The sequence below is a fragment of the Brugia malayi genome (genome assembly GCF_000002995.4).
Source record: "Brugia malayi strain FR3 genome assembly, contig: Bm_v4_Chr1_scaffold_001, whole genome shotgun sequence".
Taxonomy (NCBI): Eukaryota; Metazoa; Nematoda; class Chromadorea; order Rhabditida; family Onchocercidae; genus Brugia; species Brugia malayi.
This window is the reverse complement of record NW_025062475.1, coordinates 11,107,284-11,126,018: the sequence shown is the minus strand read 5'-3', so window position 1 is coordinate 11,126,018 and position 18,735 is coordinate 11,107,284. Positions and strand designations below refer to the sequence as shown.

At 24.0% G+C, this 18,735-nt stretch overlaps 1 protein-coding gene across 1 annotated transcript; it reads left to right on the top strand.

Annotated features, from left to right (window-relative positions):
• Positions 1-732: 732 nt before the first annotated feature.
• On the top strand, positions 733-17,561 carry Bma-ina-1 (Integrin alpha ina-1 precursor, putative; the record flags this gene model as incomplete). Its single annotated transcript, XM_043077480.1, has 21 exons — positions 733-842; positions 4,938-5,036; positions 6,752-6,938; positions 7,346-7,432; positions 8,246-8,360; positions 9,252-9,435; positions 10,305-10,520; positions 10,682-10,911; positions 11,899-11,999; positions 12,170-12,423; positions 12,740-12,839; positions 13,151-13,282; positions 13,559-13,714; positions 13,951-14,030; positions 14,260-14,497; positions 14,786-14,979; positions 15,343-15,466; positions 15,576-15,842; positions 16,451-16,555; positions 16,898-17,017; positions 17,238-17,561. 21 exons carry the CDS (start codon positions 733-735, stop codon positions 17,559-17,561), a joined length of 3,423 nt encoding a protein of 1,140 aa, XP_042933414.1.
• Between the last annotated feature and the right edge of the window lie 1,174 nt (positions 17,562-18,735).

Genomic DNA, 18,735 nt, shown 5'->3' with positions numbered 1-18,735 from the left:
AGTAATTGGTTGGAAATTAAACATTTAATGAAATTTGATTAAATAATTGATTTGGTAGTGTAATAAAACAGTGCCAATTTCATTGCTGCGAATTGTTTTTTTTTTTTTTTTTTTTTTTTTTGCTTTTTTGCAGAAAACTGATCGAATATTTATGGATACAAATTAAATTTAATGAATATTTGTTATAAAATTTTCTCATTTCCAATTTACATTATGCAAATTTTGCTATTTAATTACAATTTTATTTTTTTCTGTTTTTCATTTTTATGATTTTTTCATTTGTTTTTATCCAAAGAACAATACTAGATTATTCTAAAACATAGTACTGATAACTTTTCATTAATTCGAATTTTTTTTTGAACTATTTTAACTTTTTATTGAATTTATTTGTCGATGATATATGTTTTTTTTTTTTTTTTTCGATCACACTATGATTGTTATTTTAATTTTATTCTACTATTATCTTCAAAAAATACTATTTTTATATTTTCCTTTTTAAATTTTCAATTTGCTAATTTATTGAAAGTAACCAATGAGCACAAAAATTTCCACTCATAATCTTCCTTCTCTTTCATTTATGCATTTTCGAGGTGAATGAATGCAACTACTTGAAAATTTTCTAAAATTTAATATGAAATTTTCAATTCTAACAAATATTATAGAAATTTATTAGCGCGAATGCATTTCACAATTATTTCATACCTTATTTGCTACTATTACTACTCATTGGCAATGGTATTAGCATTTAATTTGGATATTCATGCACCAATCTATAAAATTGGTCCAAATGATTCATATTTTGGTTTTGCTGTTGCGGAACATTTCAAAGAGAATCTCCCTGTGTAAGTTTTCTCTCTCTCTCTCTCTTTCCTTCCCTCTCCTCTCTCTCTCTCTCTCTTTCACTCTTCTTCTGTCTAAATTTATTATTTTGAAAAGGAAAAAATAAAAAAAAAGAATCAAAAAATGCTCAACGAAGAAGGTAAGTGAGTGAAAAAAAAATGTTAAAATGAAAGATACAAAAACATTTATTCTTCGTGTAAAACAATTTAAACAGTAATTAAAATTAAATAAATTAAATTCGTTTAAATTTCAAGAAGAAAATTACCTTATAGCAATAAAAATAATTTAAAATTGCAATTTGAACGAATAAGATTATGATAAAATGTTGACATTGTGAAATGGAATTATTTCAATTTCAGTATTTCAATTCTAATTTTCAAATATAAATTATTTTATTATTTCAAATATGAACAAAAATTCCACTTGTAATCCGTTTAAATTCGTCAAATTTTGTTTTTATAACTGAAAAAGGTATTAACTGTGAATTTCCTTTTTGATAAATGAAAGCAAAAAAAAAAAAGACTCTTCTATGAGTTAAATTTGATTGTCACAGCATTTTGTCGTCAGCATTGTGCAATTTTTTTTTTTCTGCTGAAAATGGGAGTTGGAAATGCAAAAATTATGATAGAGAGAGAGGGACAAGGAGAGAGAGAGAGAGAGAGGTATTTTAAAGTTAGTCATTTATTTTTTGAATTATTTAAAAATTTTTAAATTAATTTTAAAGTGCTTTTAAATTTGAAACTTAGCTGAACTTTGTATAAGAAAAGAAAGAGATAAAGAATGAAAAGAATTGAAATTCATTTATTTGACATTTTTTCTTTTTTACAATCATACATCGTTTACCGATGATACTCTCATATGCATTGCTCTCATTTATTAGTTCTAATTTTATTCTAAAATAATTGTTACGAATAGTTGGGCGCAAAAGTCATTGAAGTTCTCTTTGTTACCTTTTTTTTTTTTCAAACTATTGTAATGTAAAATGTGACCGAAAGTAATCAAACATTATACATTCTTAAAGTAATTCAGTCTTTAAATTTAGATTTAAATTAGTTTTGAAAAATTTACTTCTAAAGATTGTATTAGTTTTTCAAATTTCTCTCTTCTTCCAGTGAAAAGAGAAAGAAAAAAAAAAATGAATTAGCGCTTTTCTTTTTTTTTCAAGTTAACGAAAAAATACTATATTTTGTTATCTTAATTTCAAATGTGACTAATTTTTAAAGCAAACTTTGAAATTGGGTACTTAAAATTGGATCGGCTTACTTTAAATTGATAGCAATTTAAATTTTTAAATACTAGTATTTTTAAGAAATTCTCATCAGCGATATTTTAAGCATATTGTTAAATCAAATTTTTAGAATCACTTCTTCCTTTCAAACAAAAAACAAAAAAAAAAAAAAAAAATGAGCTATTTTTATACAAATGCTAATTCATTAGTCAATCATTGCGTAAGTAATTTTTGACTTTAAATTTCTCAAATTTTCAAGCAGTAAAAATTGCAAGTTTTCACGATTCAAATTAGCAATAAATTGCATTCTGAGATAATTTCAACAAAACTTTTAAAATAATTAATTGATAATTCAGTAAATATTTTAGATGTCATATATGGTAATTTTGTATGATTTAATAATAATAATTAAATTGTCATCAATATTTTATCATGATTTGATTAGTCTAGCATCTATCATATCACTGTCCACTAAGACTATAAATGTTTGGTCACTTCCAAACATTCAATGTTTATCGGAAATATGAAATTTTAACATAAATTGAAAATGAAAATTGCAGAATAATATATGCAATTCGATTAAAAATCAAAAAATAGAAAATATCAAAAAAGTTGACAGAATTATTGGAAAAGTTTTCTTTTCTTCTCACATTATTGTTAGAATATAATATAAATTAAAAAATCATCGAAAGTCATCGAAATTGAATATTCAATTAATTTTTATTAATTGTTTTTTTCTCTTTTCATCTTTATCTAATATGGTATGTATTTTTGAAGGACATAAAATTATTAATTTTAGATGTGAAATATTTTCAATTTTCAACATTTTGATTTTTCTCACATATAAAGAATTATGGATTTTCCTCTTTTCATATTTAAAATTACGATTTCATTCATTTTATATCAGAAATTATTTTTATTTAATTGTAAAAAACATCGAACTTTTATAGTTTTAACAATTGTAATTATACAAATATTTGCTTTAAAAAAGAAAAAAAAAAAAAAAAAACTTACAAATGAGATTTTGAAAGAGTGAAAATTATTGAAAAATAAAGAAGAATGGCATCATTTTTCGAATGTTTATATGATTGCATGCATGCATGCATGCATGCATTGCTTGAATTAATTGATAAATCGTTTGCTAATAAATTCTTTCTTTTTTTTCCTTCTTTAATTTTTTAATAAAAAAAATGTCAACTTACTGTCAACAAACTTAAATTATTTACACATTAATGAAGAACAAAGACGCGAACAAGAAAAAGCATAATGCATATTATTATGAATCTTCTCTTGTCTATATCAAAAAAAAAAAAAATTGCTCATTTTGAAAATTTGAAAAAGAAAGAAATTTTGAGATTCAATATTTCCGTCTGATTGAATAGAGGAAATTGTAATCTTTTAGGAATGAAGAAATTCCATCAAATAATTCATTTTCAATTACAATTTAAATATTTCAAAGTATATTTCATCTGAATTGCCAAAATAGCAATTATCAAATTTTTAGCCTTAAGGCAATTTATTCATCCATCACAATGCCTTTCGAATTGACATGCTAAGCCTATAAAAGCTTTATATATATGCAAATTATATGGATAACGTCAAATTGATGTATGACATATGCCAATAAATTATTATTATTATTATTATTATTATTATTATTAATACTGTTATTACTACATCTACAACAATAAAGCACCATTATCGCAATAGAATTATTAACATATTAAAGTTTGAAAGTTTCTAATCATGTTTGTAAAATATTTGATGATAAGCTTGTTGTCATTTTTGTTAAGCTATATAAAATCGATAGTAAATATTTTAAATGTGCGATGTATGCTTTGCCAAAAGTTTTATTACAACAATGTAAAATATTTTGTTATCCAATTTCATTAATAACAATTAATTATTAGTTTTAAAAACATTAAATAAATTTCAATTCTTTTTCTTCTTTCATTTGCTTCTTCTCATTTATCATTTCTCTTTTTTTCCCGTTCCAATTATTTTTCACACTCATTTAATCCATTCACACACATAGAAGAAAAAGAAAACGAAGAAATAGGAAAAATAAGAATGAATGAAAATATTATCATTAATCATTCTAACTTAATTTGTAATATCTCATTAATATGTATCAATGAGATAAAATAACTTTTAGTTACTTTTCTTCTGCTAAATATTCCTTTCTTTTCTTTTAATAAAACTATAATTATTATTTGTATTTTTTGCTAAAAAAAAAAAAAAAAAAAACAAATTTACAATGAAAAAATTTAAAATGATGAAATTAGCAAAAAATAATGTAATGAATTAAATTTGTAGTCAAAAAAATTATTCATTAATTATGTGAAATAATAATTAAACACGAAAAATAACAGTAACATTTGAAATACAATGGAAATGAAATATAGAATGCTTTAAAATAATTAATTAATAAATTAATTAAAATAAGAACATACAAATTTATTAATTAAAGAATTATCTAAATTAAAAAATTACAAAAAAAAATTGCAGTTTTTTTTTTTAAATTATTCTGTAAAGAAAAATGAATAACAAAAAAAAAAAAAAAAATCAATTTTAAGCATTTCAATTAAGCAATCAAATTTCTCGTAGCTTTTCATAATTTTTTCTCATTTTTTAAAATATTAAAAGTTCTGTAAAAAAAAAAAAAAAAAAACATTGGAATAAATTATAGTAAATAAAGATTATTTGTTTTATATATAATTTAAAAACTGACTGAATTGATATGATTTTACCGGAAATAACTTTCCTGAAACTATAAATACCTTCTCAGTAAATTTTATTAATTCTTTTTCTTTTCTTTCTTTTTTTTTACTTATATTTAGCAAATAATAATAATAATAAAAAATTGTAGAATTCTTGTCGGTGCTCCAAAAGCTGAATCAGGTCAACCAGGTACTGAACATGCTGGAGCTGTTTATTCATGTCCAATAACAGCACGTTATATTTACAGGTAAATCAACATTTTAAATTTATTTAAATTTCTGAAAATGTAATTTTAATTTATTAAATGCTTAGCAAATATAATAATTTCTTTCGGATGATATTATATGAATGAATAATTTTGATTGAAAGGAATAAGTTCAATGTCAACCATTCTCTTCTCTTTTCTCCTTTCAAATACATATGGCTCATTAATCATTTTGTGCAATGCCAAATTTGAATGATAATAATATGCCTATCATATCACCTGTCTGAAACTACCATATGTTATGTTAATTTTATGATCTTATCAATTGATATGAAAAATACTGCATTAATAATTATTTTAATATCTACAAATATTTTTTATAAAACAATTTTTTTTTTTTTTTTACTAAATTTATTTTCTACTACTTTATATTTCTCAAATAATTTCATAGCATTTGAAATAATCATTTCGTGATTAATTAAAATTCAATTATCAATGATTTATTTTATCATGCGAGTATAATAATTATATTCAATTTCTACCACTAAATTTTATCAAATATTAAATGAACAAAAAAAAAAGTTTTTAAAAAAAGGAAAGAAATGACTAATGTCACATTCTTCCGCTCAACAATCATTCATTTATATACTTCAAATGATGCATGAAAGCATTGAGCGCTTATAGAAGACGAAAATTTCTCAGAGCAAAAAAAAAAAAAAAAAAAAAAAAAATGAAATTATTATTACTTCAACAAAAAATACATTAAATTTAACACTAACAGTTTTTTTCATTCCTTTATTTTTTTATACATTTGAAAATTTTTTTATAAATAAAATTTTTTATAATCTAAATAGTCTCAACAGTTTAATTTTTGTGAATTTAAGTAATTTGAGAAGTAATTTGTTTTAACTTTGAGTAATTTAAACTAACATATTGACATTTACAAATACAATTATAAGTAATTTGAATAGGCGAAGTAAGCAGCCTCTTGCATTCCTGCTTTTTACACATTCCATTGATGTTTAAAACACACATATGCAAACATTTGAATGATAGTTGACATTGTCACTATTCGTATTCTACGACAGTTTTCAGAAAGATAAAAGATAAGCAAATTTCAAATTATTTTAATACGAGAAAAAAAAAGTGGAAAAATGCTAAAACCATAAGTATTTTATAATAATAATAATTATTATTGTTTTGCGATTATTTATTTAATCTTATTAATTAAATTAATTAATTGTAATTATTATTGCAAATGCTATTACTCTCAATGCTTACCTCATTCTATTTATTGAATAATCAAAAAAAAAAGAAAAAAAAAAAACGAAACAAAACAAACAAATATTAATTTAATTTTAGTTAAAGTAATTCATATAATATTCATTCATAATAAGTTATTAATGTAGTAGAAAAATTTGATATGAATATTAAAAAAAATTTTTTTCAACTTTTTTAGCATAACGCAAAAATTCTGAAAATTTTAAGTGCAAAAAAAAAAAAAAAGAAAAAGAAAACGTTTCATAAATAAATGATATTTTGGCATAAAATTAATTTTGTATAAAAGGAATTATAGTTTAATATTATTAACAATAATCTTTGAAAGATTATCATCAATTTTAGCCTATCGTAAATGTTTTTTTTTTTTTTTTTTTTTTTAAATCGAAATTATCGTCGAAAACATTTAGTAATAATTAGATAAATGATGTATATTTGAATTAATGCTAAATTAAATTACCCAAAATGGGTAATTTTAGTGATAGTGCAAGTGCTACTGTGAATTCCGGATGGTGTCAACAGGAAAATGTTGAATATGATAGCATTGAGGAGATGCATAAACCGGTAAATAGTGTACTTGGCCGGCAATTACATTTCCAAGGTAAAAACAGGCAATTATTGGGTTCAGTAGTTGTAAGTGCCGGAATACCGAATGGAATGGCAATGGTATGTTAAATTTAATTTAATTTTTTTTTTTAATTTGAAAAAATAAAAAATCTTTTTTTTTTTCTTTTCTGATTGCAAAAATGAAGTTTAGAAAATGAATAGAGCAATTGATAATTGTAAAAAACTGAATAAGTGGAAAAAATTTCTCGAGATTTTTCATTGTAAGAAATTATTCTTTCAACATATTGTAAATTGCATATTTTGAAAGTTTTGCTTTATTTTTTTTTTCTTATCGTTACCTAAGATAATTAGTAAAAAATTTTAAAGTTAGGTAATTTAGTTAATTAAAATTAGACAAATAGTAAAGTAATGGAGTAAGACTGAGTGCAACAATGTTTATTTGTTAAACGTAGGACAAATAAAATTGATTAATTTGATTAATAAGTAATTGATTTCGTGTTTTTTAGGCCTGTGCACCATTGGTACGATATCATAATAGTTCAGCTTATACAGATGGTACTTGTTTTGTGCTTGAAAGTGATCTCACGCAAAAGGTTTTCGCATTTTGTTCATTTATTTATAATAAGTAGTTAGATTAGAGCTTAATTAAAAAGACTATTAATTAAGCTTAGAGATTATTGTCGATGAGATCGTTGAAGAGATCCCTGCTAATCTCTTAATAAAGCTTCATGGGAAAATGGTAATTAAGAAATTGTTGGGAATGTGAGAATTAATTTTTTTTCAATTTTTCAATTTGAAAAGATCAATAATTTAATAATGATTCATTAATCATAAATCATTACAGAAAAAAGCGGCTATCTGGCTTGTTTATCTTTCCAAATTTGTTTTCAAATTTTAAATTCAAAGTCAGATTTGTTTCTAAATAAATGTTTTGTCACATTTAGGTGTCAATTTTCGAGTCACAAAAATGCCATTCAGTTTGAAATTATCGCTTTTTTCTGATATGATAGGAACGATTTACCACGCTGTCTTTAAATAATTTCAGTTTTCTCATTAGAAATCTGGTTACAAACCCGGTTCGACTAATATGTATAAACATATCTCTTGTATTTTGATATTACTTAGTGCATATAACCTAAAGGTATAAGTACTCAAAAAAAAAAGGGAATACCAAAAATTATTTTCCTGAGGATTTGTCTATTAAAGTATTGTAATAGAAAAATATTGATTATTTTGTTATTTTGGGTTGTTGACAGAATTTTTTTTGAATAACTGAAATGTTTATATTATTAAATCTCAAAAAAAAAGAAGGTAAGCCTTTGTAATATCATGATAATTTACGTATGGTACCATAAAAAATTGTACCTTTATATTTAAATATGTAAGTTTAGACCTTTTCATTTTAGGAAATTCTTGTATCGTGTTCACAACCAGGTTTACCTCGAACAGATAGACATAACGAATTTGGTTCTTGCATGGAAGGTTTTAGTGGTTTTGTTGACGAATCAATGGTTATCACTGGTTTGTCTATAATTATTGATTTTGTGAGATATCTTTTTTTAGAGTTTGAAATATTTTTTAATAATGAAAATTTGTGATATTTTTCATACATCAAACAATAATCGTTTGGCTGAAACATGAAACAGATTGAAATTCAAATATAAATTTGATAAATAAGCTAATTCGACTAAGTAATTAATATCATTACTCAATAATTTACAAATTTGATCAGTTAGAAATTCTTATTGTCGTTTTATAGCTTTTTTTATGTCTAACTGACATTATTTATTTTCAACTTGATATGATAAAGTTTAGTTTTTCTAAAAATTTATTCGGAATTTTAGGCTTGCTTGTTTACTATTTGCAATTGTGTTATCATTTCTCATTGCTATCATTTAGCCTTTTCTACTTCTGATTGAGTGATATCAAAAGAATATTGCTTTCCTCAATGCTTACAACTGTTTAATATTGTTATCTTTTTTTTTTTTTTTTTTTTTTGTAAAAGAAAGAAATCGATTTTTAAATGTAAAAAAAAAGAAAGAAAAACCGTTGAAGCTTTGATAAAAAACATTTCTTTCGAGAAAATTCTGGACAAAAAAGTTTTAAATAATACTGAAATGATTAATTACATACTGATGGAATAAAGTAAAAGAAAAAGAAAAGAAGAGGAAATAAAAGAATTAAAATTGTTATATCAGTGTTAAAAAGTTAGCCAATTCAAATCAATTGTTAGTGAAGGATTAAATTAAATTTTTTTTTTTTGATTTTTTTCAAAAAGAATTTAAAAAGAAAAAAAAAAAAAACATTTCCTAGAAGCTATAATTAATTTTTCAATAAAAATTTTATAATGTTACAAGGAAAGAAGGAATGATGAAAGACATTTGTCTCATATGTGTCATGGTGACATTTCAGGTTTACCTGGTGCAAAAAAGTGGACAGGTGGTGTATTTGGACGATACTATCCAAAAGATATATTTGCAATGAATCGCGATCGCTGGACAATGGGTGTCGATCCAAAATTGCATGGTATACGATCGAAGTTCCAAGGACATGATTATCTTGGATTTTCTGTACGACATGGTCGTTTTGGTTTTTGGTAATTTAAATCCTAAATTTTATTTCATTTTTTTTTCTCTTTCTCAAAAATCTTTTTCAAAGATTATTCAGAAAAAAGAAAAGAAAGTGCTAGGAAAATAAAAATTTTGAATTGACAATTAAATGGAAAAAAGAAATTTTTGTAAAAATTCAAAAAATTTTCTATAAAGTTATATTTTTTATAATATTTGTAAAATTATCAATAAAATTCAAAATTTAAGTGATTTGAAATTTTATTTATGAAAATATAATTCATTTTTAAAATTACTGCATATATTATTTATGAAATCATTCTATATTACCTAAAATTTCCCATCATATAAGTTCAGTAAGTTTGTGAATTCAAAAATTTTGGCAAAAGTTTGATAGAATTAAAAGCTATAAAAACTAATTTTAACTCAGAGGTAATTAAAAACTTTTTTCAAATCAGTGACTTAAATCATTTTTTTTTTTCTTATTGTTTTGCCTATCTCAACTTTTTTTTATTACCAAAAACCACCAAAAAAAAATGCTAATTTAATCTGTCAAAAAAAAAAAAAAAAAAGAAATTTATTACTATTGTATGAAAATGGACAATCATTTTCTCACAATAATTACATACTAAAAATATTTTTCCCATCAAATGTTTAATTTGATGTTGAAATTGAGTGACTAAAGTAATACTTACAATACTTTTTTTTTTTGCACTTAATATTCTATAGAAATATAAATTGCAGTTATTACTCAGAAAAGAAATATTTTAAAGTATTCTTTTATTACTCAATTTAAACCTAACGTATCATTTACTACTTTAAGTTGAAGCCGAGTATATTTCTCTTCAAGTTATTTTTATTTCGATTATTTCAAATTCAATTTAACAAATGATTACAGGTTTGAAGATAAAGATAATACAACAATTGTGGCCGGTGCTACGCGATACAATCAAACGGGTGCTGTAACTTTTCTGCCATTCCGTAACGGTCATTCACCGAATTCTCAAACTTCGCATTATTTGACCCTTACGGAAGATAGCTTTATGCTCCAAGGTTCACAACTTGGCTCAGCATTTGGTTATGCAATTGAAGTTATCGATCTAAACAATGATAGGTTAGCATTTCGTTTTTGTTGTTACGATTGCAGTATATTAATGGACAATCATTGTTTTCAAGTATTATACATCGTAGGATAATAAATAAATAAATGGGCAAACAAATAAATAAATAAACAGACAAATAAAACAAATAAATAAAAAGTTTTGCAATTTTCAGATTTGATGATTTATTAGTTGGAGCACCTTTTGAATACTCAGAAACAGTTGATGGCTCATTTGGTGGTGCTGTATATATATTTTATTCATCCGGAATTCGACGTAAACGTCATGAAAATGCGAACGTCTTCCTAAAGCCAATTAAAATTCGCGGTCAAGGAATTTACTCGCAATTTGGTCTAGCAATAACACGTCTGGGAAACGTGGACGGTGATAATAATAATTACAACGGTATAACTTATTCATTACCTTTTATGTAAATAAAAAATAGACAAATAAATGGTAATAATGCGACAGAGAGAAAAAGAGGAAAGATTTATTCATCAATTCAAATATTTTAGCATTTGAGCCAAAATAATTTAAATATTTGAATCGAAAATTTTTTTTCAATATTCTTTGCTAATTATTGTTCGATTAGAATCGACGAAACCGTAACTTTAAAATGATTTATTAATAATTTATGAACGCAATTATTTTAAAATCAAATTTATTTTAACAAAACACAAATTTGGAGGAAATTTTGATGAGATGAAAATTTGATATCTATGTGAAATTTCAAAGAAATAATGAAAAAATGAATAATATGATTTAATGATAGAAAATCTTTTCGTTTATAATTGTTTGCATGAAATTTATTCCAAATCTATTGTTGCAGTAATTTTTTCTTTTTCCATTAGATAATATAAGATATTTTAGAAAAAAATAAGATAATTCAATTGATGCATTTGCATTTCGAAACAAAAAATATTTTTAGAAGAGAAGAACTGATCGTTAGCGTTTTTATCTCAAACTGAAATCACTAATTTATTTTTAATTTTTTCATTGTTTGTCAAACATACAATTTTGTTCTTTTTTTTTCATATTTCGAAAAATGAGAAATTTTTGTTTGTTTGTTAAACTTTTTCAACTGAAACGAATCTCATATTTTGCAACTGTAAACATTGAAATATAATCTCACAATAAATAAAAAGCAAAAAAAAAAAAAAAAAGAGGAAAAAAACTGTTTATAATGAAAAGATTATAAATGATAAAATTAGAAATTAACTTATTGAAAGAAAAAAAAAAAGGAAAATTAATAATTGTAAAATATGACATACATTCTTTTTTAATTTATTAAAATTATTTCTATCACTATCAAAAATATTTCAATGATAATTAATGAGTTTTATATAATTTCATAAAAAATTACTTCATTCATTTGATTACTATTTTATTTAGATTTCGCTGTTGGTGCACCATTTACTGATAATGGTAAAGGTGCAGTGTACATTTATCTTGGTGCAAAATCATCAAATACCTTTAAACCTGAACCTGTACAGGTTATTATTTAGAAAGTTTTCCTAATTATTTTTTATCACAAAATTTTCTATTTTTTCGATCTATTTTGTTTTGTTTTTGTTTTTGTTTATTTTCACTCTATCATTAACTATTCTACCTATTCATAATTTAATCTTTTTTTTTTTTTCCTAAAATTTTGTACATAATTTAGATAATAAGTGCTGATGAATTACCACGAATAAATTTGCATATGAAAGCACTGAAAACTTTTGGATTTTCATTATCCGGTGGATCAGATTTGGATGGCAATGGTTACAATGATTTAGTTATTGGTGCTTTTGCATCTGATACAGTCATCCTACTTCGAGCTAGGCCAGTAATTTATATCACTGCTCAGCATATTGATAATGATATGAAAATTGATATCGACGGTGACTCATCGTGTTTTAGAACTGCACAAACATGGTATGCACACTTACTCATTCATTAATTTTTAATCATAAAATCAATATTAATTAATTTTAGTTCTTATAAATCTATCAAAATTAATAATATTTCTTTCTTAATTTTTAAAAAAAGAAGGAAAATTTTCTTTTCTAATTGGAAGTAATTTACAAAATTCAAATAAATTTGAAATATTATACAGTTAAAAAACTATTTCAATTTTTATTCCTTCTTTCAAATATACATATATTATTTATTAATAAGTATATCGCTTATATAATTAAAAAATTTTTTATGTGATAGAATAGAATTCAATCATTTTTATGGTATTTTATAGTTTTTCAATCAGTACGGAACTATCGATGGATAAAACAAATATAAAAAATTCATCAAAGTTACTAAATTTTGATAGTGATGTTTTTAAATGTATGCTTGAGGTAAGTTATTTTTAAATTTCAATTTTTTTTTTTTACAAAGTCATCTCGTTATATTTGAAATTTGATAAATTTGTATTTTTTTTCTTTGCAATTACTTTCAAAATTAATACTTTTAATTTCCAGAAAAAAAAAAAATTTGGTTCATATGTATATTGAGATATAATATTAGAATATGAAAATGATAACTGATAGATAGAACGTTTCCGGAAACTTTACGGTTTCTTTTTTTGTTTGATTGCTATAAACGATGTTTTTATACATAATGCAATAGTTCTTAACAGACTTTAACCGACTTAAAAAGTTTTTTCTAGGTTATAGCAATGAGTTCAGGAGTAGGGACTCGAGCACGTATCCTTGAATCACGCAAGGAGAATTACACGTGGAATTGTGGACGAGGTGCTAATCAAAAACCACAAATAAAAAATCACAAACTTTTCATTACAGTATGCTAAATTCTTTTTTAGAACTTTTTATTATTTTATTTTCTTTTTAAAATTTTTAGTAATTTCCAATTATCTTATTCATATGATAACTTTTAATTATTCAATTCTTTCTTCACAAAATTTGTTTATTTCATATTTGTCTTATTATGTAGATTAAATTAAAATCCGATTTCATTGAGATATTTATGCTTTTTTAAAACACTTTCTTATTTTTAAGCTCATTTCTGATTATATTATTATCATCAAAGTAAGCGGTTGTTTGTTTTTTCTTTTTAGAATACAAATAGCGATTGGATAAATCCAATAAAATTACGATTTTCTGTGCAATTACGAAATGAAGCGATCCCAAAAATGCCTCGAAATGGTGGCAAAATAGTTGATATGAATTTATATCCTGTTTTGAATAAGTATGGATCTGAGGATACATTCATTGTAAGTTTCTCGCAAGATGACAAAATCATTAGAGGACAGATAATTAGCACTGTTAAATTATTCAAAACTGAGTATATTACTTATAAGTTATTAGTAATCTTTAGTAATTTAAAAAGAAAAAAGAATTTATCTTGTTATTTGATGCTTTGAAAAATTAATTAATTTCTCATTTCTATCTCTTATCTCTTTATTTTTTTTTTACACCTGCATTAGCTTATCACTCAGATTTATCACAGATACACTTTAATCGAAAATGTGGTGTTGATAATGTTTGTACAAGTGATTTGCAACTACTAGCTGTGCTACCGGGAATATCGTAAGTGGTAAAATGCAAATTTGAAAAAATTATTCAACAAAATTGAATTAATTAATTGCAACTCAAATTTGTTTATAAAATTAGTGAAATAGTAGTTAATGTGAAAATTTACAAAAAGAAAAATAATGATTTGAAAAGAATTACTCTAACTTTATAATACTTCATTTTTTTTTTTTTTTTTGCTGTTTGAATAGTTATTTTATTGAGATTTAAAAAATTTATTTTTTAGGCAAGAAGAAGATGGAACATATGTAACACAAGTAGGTGAAAAAACCACCATTGATATATCATTTTTGGTTAAAAACAATGCTGAAAGAGCCTATGAGGCAACATTATTCATTGAATACAATTCGGATGAATTAGATATTCCAATTTTGATTAGAAAAGATAGTCCTGTCAATATTGATGATTTCAAAGGTAATCTAGCTATCATATCACTTGGAAATCCTATGGAACCAAATAAACAGGTTTATTTATTTACTTTTAATAACTTAAGTAATATTACTTATCCTTATTTGCTATTAATCATTAGTAATATATAATTATAAATAAATTAGTCTTCAAATTAATAAATCTCAAAAAAAAATTTTTTTTTAAAGTATTTTTTACATTTAAACATTTTCAAATGTTTTTGATCAGAATGAATTGAATTAAATGGAATATGAAATTTGAGCGAAAATTCCACAAAATTATATTATTGCAAATATTTACAAATAGATTTTAGCTAAAATAAATTTACTCCAATGTTTTTTTAGTTGAAATTCGAGCTTAGCTTCCGTATAGCACGTGGACGTACGGAAGGTTTAGGTAAACCTTTGGAGTTTCGAGCTTTTGTTAATAGTACCAGTGATGAGAAGAATTTGGATGATAATTCATGGAAAACTGTCGTACGTGTAATCAAACGAGCTGAGTTAGAGCTTAGCGCTGTTTCTGATCCTTCCATTGTTAGGTAAGTTAATTCTTTCCTGAAATTTATTAACAGAACAATTATTTCACATCAAATTAATTGAAAATAAACATTATATTAGGACGGATAAATTTTTTAAATTATTTAATAAATTTTTATCAATTCAATTAATAAATTACTAAATTATTTATTGATTCAATTAAAAATTTACTTGTCCTTTGCTAATCGAGCAATTATGTAGTTTTCAGAGTTATTAATGATATATAATATACAGAAAGGTATCTGTATTACTTCTATTTGTGTACAGAAAAAGAAATTAATTACTCATTAGTAGCTTATCAAATATGCTAGAGGTATTTTGATTTAGGATTCACTATATTAAAATTTAAATTTTGTAATAATTAGGTATGGCGGTGAAATGAAAGGTGAGTCAGAGATGGAATTTGATGCAGATGTTGGACCACTTGTCGTGCATAAATATACTGTCACAAATAAAGGACCTTGGTCAGTGTCAAATGTCACCCTTCAGGTCAGAAATATCAAATTACATTTATAAGATTTAAATCAAATCTATTTTTTCTTTCTATTTTTATTTTCAAATAAAAATTTTCTGTGAATTAGATTTGATTAAATTTCAGGTTGATTGGCCTTATCAGATGGCAAGTGTGTTTACAACAGGTAAATGGGCATTATACCTTATGGAAACACCAACAATGCAATTAACTAATACTGATAACAGTAAAGATATCAAGCAATGTACGATGGTTTTACCACATGAATGGATCAATCCGTTACAGCTGAAATTTCTTCTTGAAACCGGAAATGAGCAATACTATGAGGATGACAATAACGATGACATGGATCAGGAAAATGACGAAGATGACGAAGACCTGAATCGATTTAAGGTGAGGCTAAATTACGATCTAATACATAAAACATATTAATTATCATATTATTTTTAATTGAAAATCATTTTTACAATCCATTAAACATTTTTATTTATGAATGTTATTTCGTTATTAGTAATATCATTCATACGATCGATCATTCAATGCTTTGGTGACCTTTTTTTCTTCATTTAAAGGTTATCTATCATCATAACTGTGCATTTTCATGAAAAAAAAAATGATATAATGAAACAACTATTATCTTTTCAATAAGAAGAAAAGCCATCTTTTTAGATTATAATGTTGGATGGTGTAATGATTCTAATTAAAATAGGAATAATTAAGTGTAATTTTTCTAATTAAAAGGGATAATTAAGTGTAATTTTTCTCACTAATTTGTACATTTCATTTGGAAATGTTAAATTAGAATAAAATAGATCTAAACGGAGTGGTAATGTGACAATAATTGTAATAGTTTTCCTTCTTTTCTTACTTTCTCTTCTGCTATTATTTAATTGTTTTATTTTCATATAAGTACTAAAGCTTAAAACATGTGACAAAAGCACCACTATCATCTCATTAACGAATATTTTCAAAAATATTTGATAATGCTGAAATTTTTTCAGCGAACAATTAAAGAGCACCGCGAAAAGAGGCCATCTCGAGAGCTGAGAATAAAATCAACAAAAATTCGAGAAAAATCAGGTGAAGAAGTTGAAATTGTCAGAGTGGTAAGTTTCTTATTGTGTCACATTTCTTTTCTTTTTTTTGTTTTACAAAACAAAAAATAATTTCAGTTATTCAGAAAAATTTGCTTCGCTGGACATTTAGTAATAATAAATAATTATTTACTTGTTGGGAATTAATTTTTTTTTTTTCAAGATAGTGTGTAAAGATAAGAAAAGTACGTTAAATATGATTAAATTTTCGAAACACTCTAATTTCCTCTCTTCAGCATTTTCATTTCCAGGCGGAAAGTTTTATTTTCTTTTAGAATAAATAAATAACAAAAGTATGCTGTACACAGTTCAGTGTTCATAAATTTAACAAAAATAAAATTCTGTTCTTTGCAGAATTGTGCTGATAAGACAGCGAAATGTTTCACAGTCACATGTCATTTCGATTTTCTGGACGTTGATGCTGCTGCAGTAATAGATTTCCGGTCACGTTTATGGAATGCTACTTTTGTTGAAGTGACTTTTCTAATTAAATTAATTAAAAAATTGATCAATAGTGCTATCTTTCAACACTATAAGCATTCACATACAAAAAAAAAGAAATGCAAATTTTTGTGAGTAAATTTTATTCGTAATTTATTTAATCTACACACTGGAATAAATCACTAAGATATTTTAGCAATCAACCAATGTTACTGTTCTTTAACATTGCCTACTTTTTTTTTTCTTCTTTAAGGATTATTATGATATAGCATATGTTGAAATTTTATCGTCCGGTCGATTAATTCTGGATCAAGAACAAGGTATTGAAGAAAGAAATACGCGAAATAATTTTGCATTTGCATCAACTCATGCATATCCGGATCGACCAGCTATACCGGAAACAGCACCAATTCCGTGGTGGGTAATTATTGCAGCTGCTCTCCTAGGCCTATTAATTTTATTAATTTTAATACTCATTTTTTGGAAGTGTGGATTCTTTAAACGTAATCGTCCACATCATCCAACACTATATCAGGCTGAATATCAATTTCGACGTGAGGAAACAAGTGAGGCATAGAATTATTAGTCTATTTTTAAACATTTTCGAATTCTATCCTATTTATTGTTATAAAATTTAAATGAATTAATTATCTTTAAAGAGAAAAATGAGATGATAAAGAAAAGATAAGAAAAAATAATATTTATTTCTTTTGTTTCTTATGTTTTCTAAAATGGGTATTTTTTATGCACACGGGTTGATGACATTCATAGTTATAATTTGTTGTGATAATATCTGTTTGTTTATTAATGTTTGTGTATTTATTAAATTTTACTTCTCACAAGAATTTTCTGCACTTTGAGAAAAGAAAAAGAAAGCAAATTCAAGAATAACGAAATGAATCTTTTAAATTTGCAAATTAAAGTTTTTAAATAATTTTCTAAAATTCCAAAGTAATTTTATCATTGAAATTTTTGAATTTGTGAAGCTTATTATATTATTGAATTGATCGTTGTAAATTCACTTTTTTGTCACTTAAAAAAAAAATATTTGTTTTATGCAGCTTACCTGTTAAATTGGTCCCAAGGTGCTATCTATATAATTTTCATTTTCCACTTTTCTAATTCAATTTTTTGACTTCATTTATTACTTGCTTATTTCAAAGACGCATTTATGATTCTTTTATATTGCTTTTAAATGAAAAGTAAGAAATGATTTAAGATCTTAGCGGCTTTATTAATTCATTTTAAAGAAAATCTAACCATTGTAGTTATATTGAAAGTGTTGTAAATTATCTAAAATCGGTATTTTTTTGATTACTTTTTGTAAATAATTTCGACCACTTTTGTATTTACGAGTAACTAAGTACAATTTATTTTACTTTTAAAAACTTTTATATAAAATAATAAATGGAAAAATTTCCTTTTTGAAACTCAAACGAAAGAGGAATTCTTAATTTTTGATTTTCATTTTTCTGAGCAAAAGTATTTTACATTTATTGTTACAAAACTTTTTGTGGAAGTTAAAATTTTTTACTAGCCAATTTCAAATATAACTATATCCATTGCTTTGTCTTTGTTTTTGTTTTTGCTTTTTGCTTTTGCTCAAATTATTATCAATTATTTCATGACATGTAAGCATTATTTGGTATATTATAACAATGCCATATATTAGTTTTAGTTTTTGTAAAAAACAAAAACAAAAATTTTGTTATGAATTTTAAAATTTTATAGAATTTGTGGCCATTTTGTAT